Genomic DNA, 15,146 nt, shown 5'->3' with positions numbered 1-15,146 from the left:
ATACATTTATGGTACTATCTGAAACATACCTTGCAGGCATCATGGGTGTATATGTGTGTGTGTGTGTGTGTGTGTGTGTGTGTGTGTGTGTGTGTGTGTGTGTGTGTGTGCGTGCGTGCGGGGGGGGGGGGGGGGGGGGGGGTCTGTATACATACATACTTATGCTACGACCGTTACAGTAAGCTCAAAGCAACCATGGAAATAGTGTGTATGGCAGGGTAGGAGGTGTGGTGCCACGTTGGTGGCGCCACATCATTATGGCAGTCAGCCACCAGTGACTGATGATGGAATCAGTGAACTGCCCAACCCTGCTATCAGTGAACACTAATTCACTCAAGGTAACAGCTCAGTAAAGATTTTGAAAGCCCATAACGACTGGAATAAGGTGAAAACTCATTTTCTGTTGTTGATTTTTGCACATTTTTTGCACAACCTAAACACTTTGCAACTGCGATATCTAAAAGGCAGCTGAAGTTGTAGTAGAATTAAGATTTGGAGGTTTGGTACATACATCACAAAGAAGCCTCAGCTGTGACATGACAGCCATGAAACTGGGCATGACAAAGCAAGCAGGTACCTGAGTACTGAGGACTACTGCAACTGAACTGAACAAAGGGGACACCCATGTAAAACACAAATGGTAGATAGACGTCTACTTGGGAGAATTAAGGCTGAAGCTGCTCTCCACAGCACCGTGAGGTCTACATGTGGTGCACACACCGATCCTGACCTGAACTGTTTTATATCCACTTTGTAACATTTTTAATATGGTTTTCTATATTATTTTTAGCTTTTATCTCTAAAAGTATATTTGCATTTTAATTTTGTCTGTTCCTCTGGTTTTTAAGAAGCTAATTTGATGCAGTCGGGGCTTTGCACTGCAACAACAGGGAACTCAGAGAGTGCATACTTCCAAAAATAGAAATGTGTTCTATTACTGAGAGAGTAGACAAGAAGAAAACTTGTGTAGTTTGAAATTGAAACACAAGACTTTACGACAGGAATTTTTAAATTTACATTGAAAATCATCTGACTTTAAATTCGAATAAAAAATGACGAAATTACATCATTCTGTATTTATATTTTTAGACCCTATTCAACGTGCAAAGAAAATATAAAAAACAGCCAAAGTAAATAAATAAGATAAAACCACAAAACTAATTATAAAGAGCATAAAATAAACAGGTGCACAGTAAGCAAATGCTCTAAAGCCCCCTGACTTCTGTTTTACCAGCACAAGTTCTGACTGCAAGGTACGAGAAGGCACATAAGGTTTAACAAGTTCAACAAGACAGACTGGCAACTTATTGCCATGGTCTCTATTCCATTGGTAATGCATTCATACATTGTTTTAGAATACAGACATAGAATACTGTCATATGTTTCAAAACCCTATAAATAAATAGAGAACAGCCAAAGGGGCTTACTTTTCTCATATAGAATAAATAATATTTCTTTGAGTTTTTGATGTTGTGATTTTATAGCACTTCATTGGTAATTTCAGGCTTTTTTTTTTTTTTTTTTTTTACACGGATAATGTGGACACAAGATCTGCCTGAACAAAATGACATCATATTGAGCAAGACCATTGCAAAGTATCATTGAGTGCAGCGCAAATGGACACCCCATATGAAGAATTAATGTGTAATTTCTTTGATTCATATCACATTTTAACATGATTTATTCGAATTGGGTCAAAAAGTTATAGACCAACTCATAAAAGTTTCACATATTGTCTGGTGAAAAGTGAATCTTCTACTGCTGAGCTGAAGCATTCCCTTGGTGGAGCTTCTGGAAAGCTCTCCATTAATCTGCTGCAAGAAAAACTGAAACAGAAGTCTCTTTATAGTTGTGTGGAGTTGTAATGTGCACAAAAAGGATCGTAATAAAGGCCTCAAATATACAACCCCTGGCAAAAATTATGGAATCACCGGCCTCGGAGGATGTTCATTCAGTTGTTTAATTTTGTAGAAAAAAAGCAGATCACAGACATGACACAAAACTAAAGTAATTTCAAATGGCAACTTTCTGGCTTTAAGAAACACTATAAGAAATCAAGAAAAAAAGATTGTGACAGTCAGTAACGGTTACTTTTTTAGACCAAGCAGAGGAAAAAAATATGGACTCACTCAATTCTGAGGAAAAAATTATGGAATCACCCTGTAAATTTTCATCCCCAAAACTAACACCTGCATCATATCAGATCTGCTCGTTAGTCTGCATCTAAAAAGGAGTGAACACACCTTGGAGAGCTGTTGCACCAAGTGGACTGACATGAATCATGGCTCCAACACGAGAGATGTCAATTGAAACAAAGGAGAGGATTATCAAACTCTTAAAAGAGAGTAAATCATCACGCAATGTTGCAAAAGATGTTGGTTGTTCACAGTCAGCTGTGTCTAAACTCTGGACCAAATACAAACAACATAGAAAGGTTGTTAAAGGCAAACATACTGGTAGTCCAAGGAAGACATCAAAGCGTCAAGACAGAAAACTTAAAGCAATATGTCTCAAAAATCGAAAAATGTACAACAAAACAAATGAGGAATGAATGGGAGGAAACTGGAGTCAACGTCTGTGACCGAACTGTAAGAAACCGCCTAAAGGAAATGGGATTTACATACAGAAAAGCTAAACGAAAGGCATCATTAACACCTAAACAGAAAAAAACAAGGTTACAATGGGCTAAGGAAAAGCAATTGTGGACTGTGGATGACTGGATGAAAGTCATATTCAGTGATGAATCTCGAATCTGCATTGGGCAAGGTGATGATGCTGGAACTTTTGTTTGGTGCCTTTCCAATGAGATTTATAAAGATGACTGCCTGAAGAGAACATGTAAATTTCCATAGTCATTGATGATATGGGGCTGCATGTCAGGTAAAGGCACTGAGGAGATGGCTGTCATTACATCATCAATAAATGCACAAGTTTATGTTGATATTTTGGACAATTGAAAGGATGTTTGGGGGTGATGAAATCATTTTCAAGATGATAATGCATCTTGCCATAGAGCAAAAACTGCAAAAACATTCCTTGCAAAAAGACACATAGGGTCAATGTCATGGCATAGGGTCAATGTCAATGAGCAGATCTGATTTGATGCAGGTGTTAATTTGGGGGATGAAAATTTACAGGGTGATTCTATAATTTTTTCCTCAGAATTGAGTGATTCCATATTTTTTTCCTCTGCTTGGTCTAAAAAAGTAACTGTTACTGACTGCCACAATCTTTTTTCTTGATTTCTTATAGTGTTTCTTAAAGCCAGAAAGTTGTCATTTGAAATGATTTTAGTTTTGTGTCATGTCTGTGATCTGCTTTTTTTCTACATAATTAAACAACTGAATGAACATCCTCTGAGGCCGGTGATTCCATAATTTTTGCCAGGGGTTGTAGATGACTTGTTCTGAGTTATGTCAGCATTATATAAGCATCATAAATAAGATATCTTTATGCCGAAAAAGAAAAAGTGAGAATGTGTGAAATGTTTAAGTTAAAACACACTGATTTATATTAAATTGAGTCGCTATGGTGAGACTTTTCATGATGTTTAGATGTTAAGATTTCCAGGGTGTAATTATGCGTGGAGTTTATGAGCGCTGAATGTCAGTATCTCATCATAGCCATTTCTCTTCTGCTTTAGTCTGTTCACAGTTCTCGAGAGGAGTGTATGCCATTTTTGGGTTCTACGACAAGAAGTCTGTCAACACCATCACATCATTCTGTGGGACTCTCCACGTCTCCTTCATCACGCCTAGCTTCCCTCTGGATGGAGCTCAGAGTTTCATCATACAGATGAGACCTGACATTAAGGGGCCACTCCTCAGCCTCATTGAGTACTACAAGTGGGACAAGTTTGCATACCTGTACGACAGCGATCGAGGTAAGACGGCGTGGTATCACCAAACGTTTTGCTTTCAAAAGCACACCTCCAGACCGTAAAACACCATCTTTTAAAGCTGCAGTTTTCCAGCTTTTGACAGATTTAGCTGAGTGCCATCATGTTTTTCCCATTTAACACTTTGATGTCTTGACGTATTTATTCAGTTTTACCATACTTTTAGTAACCCCCCTTTTAAAAGTACCGTTTTTAGTGCAGTGACTATGTTTTGCATATAAAATTGTTCACAACAATCACAGGTTTCAGAATATGTGTCTCATATTGTCTAGAACAGTGATTTTCAAACTTTTTTGAGCCACGGCACCCTTTTTATATTTACAAAATCCTGCGGCACACCACCAACCAAAATAATATTATAATGCTATTACCTCTGGTTTTGCGCAAAACCCAATTATCGCAATAGAAAATCGATACAGAAAACACCGCATTTCGAAAATCCTCAAGCATTTTGCGCTCTGATCTCAAGTAGGGCTGTCACGATTAGGAATTTCTGGAGACGATTAATTGTCAGACAAATAATTGCGATTGACGAATATATTGTCTATTTTTTTTCTTTTTTTCCCTTCTTTATATTCTACTATTGTAGTATAATTACACAACTCTGGAAGAACGTTTGGCTTCTGTGAGTGGAGAAACTGGGAATGGTGTAACATTTTTATTTTTATCTTCATTTTACATACAGTCCCAACCTTTTCTGATTTGTGGTTGTTTCTGTTGCATTTCTGAAATTGTTTCTCCTCATCAGTCACGTTTTGTGCTTAAACACTGCATTAAGCTCAAGATTGAACAAATAAATACCTTTGGAAAATACCAGCTGTTAAAGTTCAGAGTTCTCACCTGCTTTTTGTGATCTCTGCGTCTGAACATTGTTTTTTTTTTTTTGTGGCTCAGTTCATTCATATATTCTCATTTTTTAAATCTGTTTTTAAAGATATTTGACCATTTATTTCATCTCATGATCTCATAAATTCAGCATACGACACGCACATGGTGTGAACAGGACGGTAACGGCAGAATCACACCTTTAGAGAAAGTTCAGAGAGAAGTAAAGGCAGCTTCATGTTTCCGTTTTGTTAACGTTCACTTGGGTTAAAATCCTCTCTCTGCTCCGCGCTCGCTGCGCACTGAACGTGTCGCGCCTGCATTCAGGAATCTCCCTCACTCACCCCCTCCCTTGCAGTCTGCAGCCTGTTAACTCCGCGAGCGCGCACACAGACACAGACACACACACCAATAGCTCCGCATTTTAGACGGCTTTTGAAGGAGACGGCACTGTTTTAATCGGCCGTCAGCCTCCTTGTTATTGTCCCGCCTTAAGACGAGAGCGAGGCTGCAGCACGTTTGACATCAGATTCTGAGTCGTTTTATGCTTTGTGGATAAAATAAATAATTCACGGTAATCACGAATATGAAAAATACCCACGGCACCCCTGACGATCGATCACGGCACCCTAGGGTGCCGCGGCACCCCGGTTGAGAATCACTGGTCTAGAACACTGTATATAGAAATAATTTGACTGAATCTGCCAAAATGAAATGTATTTTTACAAACGCTTAATTGCATTGCACGTTCACCTCACATACTATGATTGTCTATTCAGTGGCCATTTGAAATGACTTTAGTTTTGTGTCATGTCTGTGATCTGCTTTTTTTCTACAAAATTAAACAACTGAATGAACATCCTCTGAGGCCGGTGATTCCATAATTTTTGCCAGGGGTTGTAGAAGCAATTTACTCACATTGCGTGCTTGTTAGAATAACACTAAGTAGCTTGTAGCTTCTGCTCGCTAAAGCAGTTTTTGTGTTACAAAGAAGTAAATAATGCAGGGAGTTTTCAAAACTTTTTGCTACATTGCACTTTCACCTCACATGATTCTGTTCAGTGGTTTAAATAAGCAGTTTTGCATTTTGCACTTGTTCCAATTACAATTAGTTTGTAGCTTCTGATCACTAAAGCAGCGTTTGTGTCATAAATAAATAATACACTGAGTTTTCACATGTTTAATTGCATTGCACGTTCACCTCACGAATGGTCGTCTATGCAGTGACTTAGAGTAGTTTACTGACGTTTTGCACTTGTTTCAACGACATTAATCATCTCATAGCTGCTGCTCGCTAAAGCAGTGTTTGTGTTACAAAGAAGTAAATAATGCAGTGGGTTTTCAAACGTTTAACTACATTGCGCATTCACCTCACGTATGATTCTGTTCAGTGGCTTAAAAAAGAAGTTTACTCGCATTTTGCACTTGTTATAATTACATTAATCAGTTTGTAGCTTCTGATTGCTAAAGCAGTGGTTGTGTTATAATGAAATAAATAACGCAGTGAGTTTTCAGACATTTAATTGCGTTACACATTCACCTTAGAAATGATCATCTATTCAGTGACTTAAAGAAGCAGTTTACTTATGTTTTGTACTTGTTACAATAACGTTAAGTAGCTTCTACCTTCTGATCACTAAAGCAGTGTTTATGTTACAAATAAGTAAATAATGCAGCAGGTTTTCAAATGTTTAACTGCATTGCACATTCACCTCACATTTGATTGTTCAGTGGCTTAAACAAGCAGTTTACTTGCGTTTTGCACTTGTTACAATGACATTAATCAGCTTGTAGCTTCTGATCACCAAAGCAGTGTTTGTGCTGTAAATAAGGAAATAGCACTGAGTTTTCAAATGTTTAATTACATTGGGCTGAAGAAGCAGTTTACTCATATTTTGTGTCTGGTGTACCAGCATTAATTAGCTTGTTTGCTGTGTTCCTTAATGGCCTTATATGCAAATAGTATGCTAATTGAATTAATGTTGCTTCTTGTTGCATGAAGTGGTACATGCCACTCATACTCCAGTGCAACTTGTACTGTAGAATACATGGTAAATGCTTGAAGAGCATACAGTTGCATTACCTCACAGCTGACTGCAAACTACAAACTAGCTGGAATGATATGATACAGTTTGGATGCTGTTTATTTCCTTAGCTTCAAGGTCAAGCATCAAGATGGATGGTGATTGGATATCAAGGTAAATTCATATAGATCACTAGTGTTTCAGTCAAAAAAAAAAAAATAATATGGATTACACTCAAAAATATTTCACCTCAGTCATTTCACACCAGTCCACTAGTTGTTGGTAAATTCACCAAAAATAATTCATAATTTGGTTGTGAATTTCTATTGCCTAAAGCAGTGATTCTCAACCGGGGTGCCGTGATCGATCGTCAGGGGTGCCGTGGTAGGGCTGTCACAATTATTACAATATTCGTCAATCACAATTATTTTTCATATTCGCAATTACTTTTCATATTCGCGATTACCGTGAATTATTTATTTTATCCACAAAGCATAAAACGACTCAGAATCTGACGTCATTGTGCTGCAGCCTCGCTCTCGTCGTTGTCGTTAAGGCGGGACAATAACAAGGAGGCTGACGGCCGATTAAAACAGTGCCGTCTTCTTCAAAAGCCATCTAAAATGCGGAGCTGTCGGTGTGTGTGTCTGTGTCTATGCCTGTGTGCGCGCGCGCGGAGTTAACAGGCTGCAGACTGCGAGGGAGGGGGTGGGTGAGGGAGATTCCTGAATGCAGGCGTGACACGTTCAGTGCGCAGCGAGCGCGGAGCGGAGAGAGGATTGTAACCCGAGTGAACATATTAACAAAACGAAAACGTGACGCTGCCTTTACTTCTCTCTGAACTTTCTCTAAAGGTGTGATTCTGCCGTTACCATCCTGTTCACACCATGTGCGTGTCGTATGCTGAATTTATGAGATCATGAGATGAAATAAACAGTCAAATAGCTTTAAAAACATATTTAAAAAATGAGAATATATGAATGAACTGAGCCACAAAAAAACTGTTCAGACGCACAGATCACAAAAAGCAGGTGAGAACTCTGAACTTTAACAGCTGGTATTTTCCAAAGGTATTTATTTGTTCAATCTTGAGCTTAATGCAGTGTTTAAGCACAAAACGTGACTGATGAGGAGAAACAATTTCAGAAATGCAACAGAAACAACCACAATTCAGAAAAAGTTGGGACTGTATGTAATATGAAGATAAAAATAAAAATGTTGCACCATTCCCAGTTTCTCCACTCACAGAAGCCAAACGTTCTTCCAGAGTTGTGTAATTATACTACAATAGTAGAATATAAAGAAGGGGAAAAAAAGAAAAAAAATATACAATATATTCGTCAATCGCAATTATTTGTCTGACAATTAATCGTCTCCAGAAATTCCTAATCGTGACAGCCCTACTTGAGATCAGAACGCAAAATGCTTGAGGATTTTCGAAATGCGGTGTTTTCTGTATCGATTTTCTATTGCGATAATTGGGTTTTGCGCAAAACCAGAGGTAATAGAATTATAATATTATTTTGGTTGGTGGTGTGCCGCAGGATTTTGTAAATATAAAAAGGGTGCCGCGACTCAAAAAAGGTTGAAAATCACTGGCCTAAAGCATTACATTTTACATACCCAGGCAAGACCAGTGGTTTGAGTACATGTTCATCCAAAGGTAGGCTTTTGGAGTGGGTTCATGATTTGGAAATGGTGATCTGTCATCTCTGACATTTCTAAGGCAAACTGACTGTAAATGTGACGATTTGTATTCGCAATAATTGTTATACTTAGTTTGTCCAGTTACTGAGGTCTCTGAAAGTGGAAAATGGCTCTAATCCCTAAATATTTAATGCATTTTTTCATTAAACCCGAAAGTCTCTACCACAAGCACATGCTGATAGTTTCATTTCAACATCCAGTGTGGTGGTGTACTGAGGCAACCTTACAAAAGTTTTGTCACTGTCCAAATACCTTTGGACACAGCTGTAATTATTGTGAGGTAAATATTGTAAATGCGCTGATGGACATGTTACGTAAGTGGTTTACAGACTCAAGGTGAAGCAGTGCTGTAGTCATCTCTGACGCATCATATAGGTGATGTGTCATGTAGTTTTGGACTTTGACTCGTACCTTTTCTTTACACAGATGTGTCATTTGTATGCGTTAGTTGCAGAACTGTAGCTGGTGATTGTTTTCATAATGGACTCAAAATTATTTTTCGCTCAACTGCTTAACCGTCATAGTTTCTAAAAAACAAATGTACTGGCATCAAACCAACCTCACAATAGCAAAGACTAAATACAAAACTCAAATTTATTTATTTTCTAAAAAATAAAAACTCTGAAAAAGACTAGAGCATAGAGAATTGTTGATTTTGCTGTGTCATGCAACACGTCATTAGTGTCAACCTGACTGTGATTCTGTGTCTTACAGCAGTTAAAAGCAAACCTCATCTAAAGATGTCACTTGTGTCTATTTTAAAAACCGTTATTTAAAAAAGTCAAAAGCGTTCGGATACAGTGCAGTGGCTCACATTTCATATTTGTCTGAAACAGCTTTTTATAAAACTAATTTGAATTAATTTGGACATTTTCCTACTTCTACAATTATATCATTTTAAAAATAGCAGAAACATTTTGACATTCACAACAATCCCCCCACACACACACCCCATGTTTAAGACCTTTGAAGTAAAAAAAAACTGTTTTAACTGCTCCTATAATAGCTGTCACTATTGTTATATTTATTTCAATAACAGGTGGAAATGTTCAGCTAAATCAACCACTATTGTCATAAATGTTACATATTCATGTCAATAATAAATATGAGTATGTCTATAGATTCTTGTCAAATATGAGTCACCGTGCAAATAATTATTACAATAGTGGTTAAGTTTCCCACAGAGTTGTGCCATCTATTGTAATAAACGTTATGAAAGAGATTATTATATGACTTAAAGACTGCAATGTTTTATACAACAATAAATCACAATACGTCATCTCAAAGTGAAACCAAAAGGTCTAGCCCATGAGCAAGCACATGGGCAATCGTGGTAAAGATTATACGAAAAATCAAGCAGACCAGACTCGCTGGGGTGACCATCTGCTATGGCCATACATAAGTCATTTAGTCATTTATTATTGTCATTTCAGGCAGTCAGCAGGAACATGAAGCATACCATGAAAATATGTTGTAAATTAATACCATAATACATTGAATGCCCTATGTCCAACCTTTTGATGGCTAATGTGATAAAATGCCTAAACAAAAACAACTGGGCTCCTTTTAAAAAATATACATTTCTCCATGAAAAAAATAATGTTTAATGTATTTGTTACACATAAATAACCAGAGGAAGCAAAGGTGGAGTCCATGAATAGAACAGAATTTCAATTTCAATTTATTTTCATTTATATAGCGTCAAATCACAAGAGTTGCCTCAAAGCGCTTCACACAGGTAAGGTCTAACCTTACCAACCCCCAGAGCAACAGTGGTAAGGAAAAACTCCCTCTGAGGAAGAAACCTCAAGCAGACCAGACTCAAAGGAGTGACCCTCTGCTTGGGCCATGCTACAAACATAAAATATAGAACAATTCACAGAACAATTCACAGAACAATTCACGGACGAATATACAAGAAATGCTATTGGCGCACAGGACAGGAGGATCGCCAACCCAAATACAACTCCCATCTCTGGATGGAGCTGCACCTTAAACAAAGAAAAAACAGAATCAGGCATTAGAAAGACAAAAAATACTGTATAATTTTCCAGCATTAAACAACAAGAAAAAAGAGAAATACTAAGGTGATCACCGGCCACTAGCCCTAAACTTCACTAAAAGACCCAGAATTTAGGTAAAGTTGAGGCCGCAGCCCGCTCCAATTACTAATAAATGAATTAAAAGAATAAAAAGTGTAAAACAAAACTGTACCAGTATGCTAGCTATATGAAAGGGAAAATAAGTGCGTCTTAAGTCTGGACTTGAAAATCTCCACAGAATCTGACTGTTTTATTGACACAGGGAGATCATTCCACAGAACAGGGGCACGATAAGAGAAAGCTCTCAGCATCAGCCATAGACAGGATGGGACAAATCTTCGCTATATTTCACAGGTGGAAGAAAGTAGTCCTAGTAATATTTCTAATGTGGAGGCCAAAGGACAATGAAGGATCAAAAATTACCCCAGGGTTCCTCACTTTGTCAGTGTGATGTATGACACACGGCCGAGGCTGAGCGTTAACTGGTCAAATTGATGCCGATGTTTCACTGGACCAAGAACCATAATTTCAGTCTTATCAGAGTTTAAAAGTAGGAAGTTTGTAGACATCCAACTTCTCACTGCTGCAAGGCAATCTTCTAAGGATTTTATGTGAACGAGATTACCAGCAGTTATCGGCATGTATAACTGAGTATCATCTGCATTGCAGTGAAAGGTAATCCCAAAACGCCGCAATATGTGTCCAAGGGGTGCTATATAAAGGGAGAAAAGCAGGAGGCCTAAGACAGACCCCCGTGGAACCCCAAATGTCATATCACTATGGTTAGAGGTAGTGTTACTGTAAAAAACACGGTGAGAACGACTGGTCAAGTATGACGTCAGCCATGCAAGGGCACTCCCAGCAATCCCAAAATGATTTTCCAGCCTATCAAGTAGAATATGATGATCCACTGTATCAAATGCAGCACTGAGATCTAACAGCAACAGAACCGTAGTGGTGTCCGAATCCATTGTAAGCATAAGATCATTCACCACTTTAGTGAGAGCCGTCACTGTGGAATGATATTTTCTTAACACTTTTGTTGGTATAGGGTCAAATAAACAGGTTGTGCTTTTTGTTGACATTACAAGTTTTGTCAGCATGCCTAGTGAGATACTATCAAATTCTGTAAATCTAGGTAATTCCTCAGTAGTGGCGCCCACCTCAGTAGCAGGGTGTAGTGGCTGGGTTAAGTCATGCCGGGATATGTTTAACCTGATGTCTTCTATTTTCTTCCCAAAGTAATCCAGGAAATCTTGTGCTGTAAAAGGAGAGCGAACTACAGGTGGTTGTCCATGCATAAGTGTTGCCACCGTGTCGAACAAGAACTTTGAGTTATGCTTGTTTTTGTTGATCAAATCAGAGTAGTAGGTAGCTCATCAGTCTTAGTTGAGGAATTGATGCATCGCCGTAATGATATATAAGGTTGTTGTTCCACTAAACACGGCAGCGAAACTATAAACTTAATAAGTGAGTGATCAGACACCACTGATGTAAGAGGCATGATGTCAATATTCGTGACAGCAATAACACGTGCGAGAACCAGATCCAGGGTATTTTCACTAATGTGCGTCGAATCCCGAGTGCATTGCCGAAATCCTAATTTCCATAAATGATTTTCAGAGGGGATCAGAAGGCTTATTTATATGAATGCTAAAGTCACCAGTGATCAGAATGTTATCTACACTAGTTGACAAGTTAGAGATGAACACACCAAATTCATCTAAGAATTCAGAATATGGGCCAGAAGGCCTATATACAGTGACAAAGTAATCTGACTGATTTTTATTCTTCTGACCTTGCCAATGTGTAATATCCTGAGCAGAGCGGAGAATCAGATGCTCAAACAAGTTATATTTGTAACCCCCAACAGGTAATAAGCTAAACCTATATTTATAAATAAGAGCAACACCCCCGTCTTGCTTCACATCACGAGAGATGTGACTAAATGTATATGCTGGTGGGCAGGCCTCATTTAAGGGGAGGACAGCTGTAGGTTTAAGCCAGGTTTCACATAGCCCAATCATATCTAAGTGATGATCAAAAATTAGATCATTGATCAACAATGATTTTGAGGACAGTGATCTTATGTTAATGATACCCAGTCTAAGGACCTCAGTGGGGTTGACAGTTGAACTGTTTGGGTTTAGGGGTGGTTCCAGAGTAGCATATATAAGATGCCTAGAAGTAGGTTTAGGTTTGAGACATTCCATGCGCATTGTAGGTAGCAGACACAGAATCTTTGCTATTGCTGGAACAACCACTCGGCCATCCTCAATTTCAACATCATCCAATATAGTAATGGGTATTAAGTTTGGAAAGCATATCCCTCTATGATTTTTATGGACACGACTACGGAAGCAGGCCACAGTCTCAACTTGTTGAAATTCCCTCTCTGGCAAATAAACTGCACTATCACCATAGTGGATTTTCTGCACTAAATTCCCCGCTAAGCTAATGGATTCCACAACCACATTTGTCACAAGCCTTGCAGGGTCACTAATCTCAATATAAAAGTATTAAAGATGACATTTCTGGTTGCGTAAAAAAGGCTTGATGAAGTGGACGAAACCTTTTTGACAATGGAGGAGCGAGTGGCAAAGTTGGAGACAGTGTCTGAGGGGGCTGTGTAAAGCCAATGTGGAACTTAAAGATAAAGCAGAACGGCTGGAAATATACAGTCGAAAACAGAATGTGCGCGTATTTGGTTTAACAACGGACATTGAAAAGGGTAATCCGACCAACTATGTGTTCAAGTTGTTTAAAAAATTGTTTGAAGAGAAGTTACAGTTGGAGCCAGAGGTGGAAATGGCGCACCGGGTTGGCCCAGCGGGGAAAGTCAAGGAACGAGCAATGATTGTGCGCCTCCAGAAAAGATTGATGAAAGAGGAGATTCTGAAAATTGCGAAAAAAGAGGGGGTGCTACACATTCGAGGAATGAAACTGAGGATTTTCCTGGACCTGACTGCAGAGATGGCAAAGAAACGAGCCAGTTTTCAGGAGATCAGGACAAAACTGCGGGATGCTGGAGTAAGGCACGGGATGTTTCATCCAGCCACGCTGATAATAACATTCAGAGGTGAGACAAAAAAGTTCACAGAGCACAGTGCGGCGGACACCTATGTCAAAACTGTCATTGAGCCAGGGATAAATAACACTGGATGAACTCAAGTTCCAGAGACAAGTGGGGATGAGGACACATGTTGGGACACATGGGACTAATGGGCCTAGGTCTATTGGGACTGAGCGCAGGAGGCACTTAATCTTAGATATGGAAACATAAGTTAAGGACTAATTTTGATGATGGAAGTAATCAACCTTAGTTCTAAAAGCCTATATGTTTTTCTTTCTTATTATTAATGTATTCAGAGCAGGCGTAGCTCAGTTGATATTTGTTTTCATTACATGGTGAATTTATGTGTGAGAGTGTGTGTGGTTGAATGGATGTGTGATTATCAATGTTTATTTGTTATGAAAGCTCTATGTAACATTAAAGGTAAAATTATAGCAAGAACATTGGATGAATTTTATGTTAGATAAAAGGGGATTTAAAATAGCTCATTTGAATGTGTGCAGTTTAAGGAACAAAGTGAATGAAGTTTTTAATTTAATACGGGAGTATAATTTACATGTATTTGCATTGTCAGAAACCCATTTGGACTCAACTATTAACAGCTCCTCTTTAAGTATATATGGATATAATTTTTATAGATTAGATCGAAATTTAAATGGTGGAGGAGTAGCTTGTTATGTTCAAAGTCATATTCCAGTTAAAATCCGAAATGATCTTAATATTCAAGGAATTGAAATTATGTGGATTCAGTTACAATTACCTCATTTAAAACCTGTGCTGCTTGGGTGCTGTTACAGACCACCAAATGCTCCAGTAATGTATCTTGACCAACTATGTGAAATGTTAGATGGTGTATGTGATAAAGAAAATGAAATGTATTTTTTAGGAGATCTAAATATTGATTTCAAAGCTGAAAGTTGTGCTTTAAAAGATAAATTATCTTCAACTGCTAAAATTTGTAATTTGTCACAACTTGTCAGTAAATACACTAGAATACATGTAAAAGCTGATGGAACTTGCTCAGCAACTCTGCTTGATCTAATGTTTACAAATGTTCCAGAATTATGCACTGAGGCAATTTCTGTTGTCTTGTCTTGGTGGATTGTCTTGGTGGATGATGGGATTTATTTTCATTGCATGCAGAATGCTGAAGAATTGACTGATATCTGTGATAAACACTGGCGTGAATGAATGAGGCGCTGTGACTCTTTCAACTTATAAAATAAGTTAATTTTCTTGTTGTGACACAAAGTGCCAGTGGTGTGTGGTTCTGACTGAGAAACACACCAAGAGCAGACAAACACAAAGAGATGTCTTTCAAAACGCTGCATTTTTTTCAGCCATGACAAGAAACTAAAGTATTTTCACAGGTTGTTTTCCAAAATCAGGACAATTTTTGTGGATAAATTTTTGTCAGGCTGTGATGATGAATCCAACTGAAATGAACAGGTCAGATTAAGACGTTATATTTACTCAATGGACAGCATCAATGGACACATTTCAACTTATGAGTAACTTATGTGTGTCAACAATTGCATAACTTATCTACAACTTATGGCCTGTGTACGCGGGATGTA

The 15,146-nt window shown here is 38.2% G+C and overlaps 1 protein-coding gene and 1 pseudogene across 5 annotated transcripts in view; one reads left to right on the top strand and one right to left on the bottom strand.

Moving 5' to 3' along the window:
- Nucleotides 1-15,146, bottom strand: part of LOC117519696 — a 366,295-nt pseudogene that overhangs the window by 210,737 nt on the left and 140,412 nt on the right.
- The window catches only part of gria2b (glutamate receptor, ionotropic, AMPA 2b), a 140,306-nt gene that overhangs the window by 67,549 nt on the left and 57,611 nt on the right, over nt 1-15,146 (top strand). For all 5 annotated transcript variants that reach the window (XM_034182101.1, XM_034182100.1, XM_034182103.1 and 2 more), the window contains exon 3: nt 3,644-3,883. In XM_034182101.1, the coding sequence (XP_034037992.1) occupies nt 3,644-3,883 (240 nt within the window). The remainder of the gene's footprint in view (nt 1-3,643; nt 3,884-15,146) is intronic.

The sequence above is a fragment of the Thalassophryne amazonica genome, chromosome 11 (genome assembly GCF_902500255.1).
Source record: "Thalassophryne amazonica chromosome 11, fThaAma1.1, whole genome shotgun sequence".
NCBI classification, from domain to species: domain Eukaryota; kingdom Metazoa; phylum Chordata; class Actinopteri; order Batrachoidiformes; family Batrachoididae; genus Thalassophryne; species Thalassophryne amazonica.
Note: the sequence above shows the minus strand (reverse complement) of the source record. Positions and strands in the feature narration are given on the sequence as shown.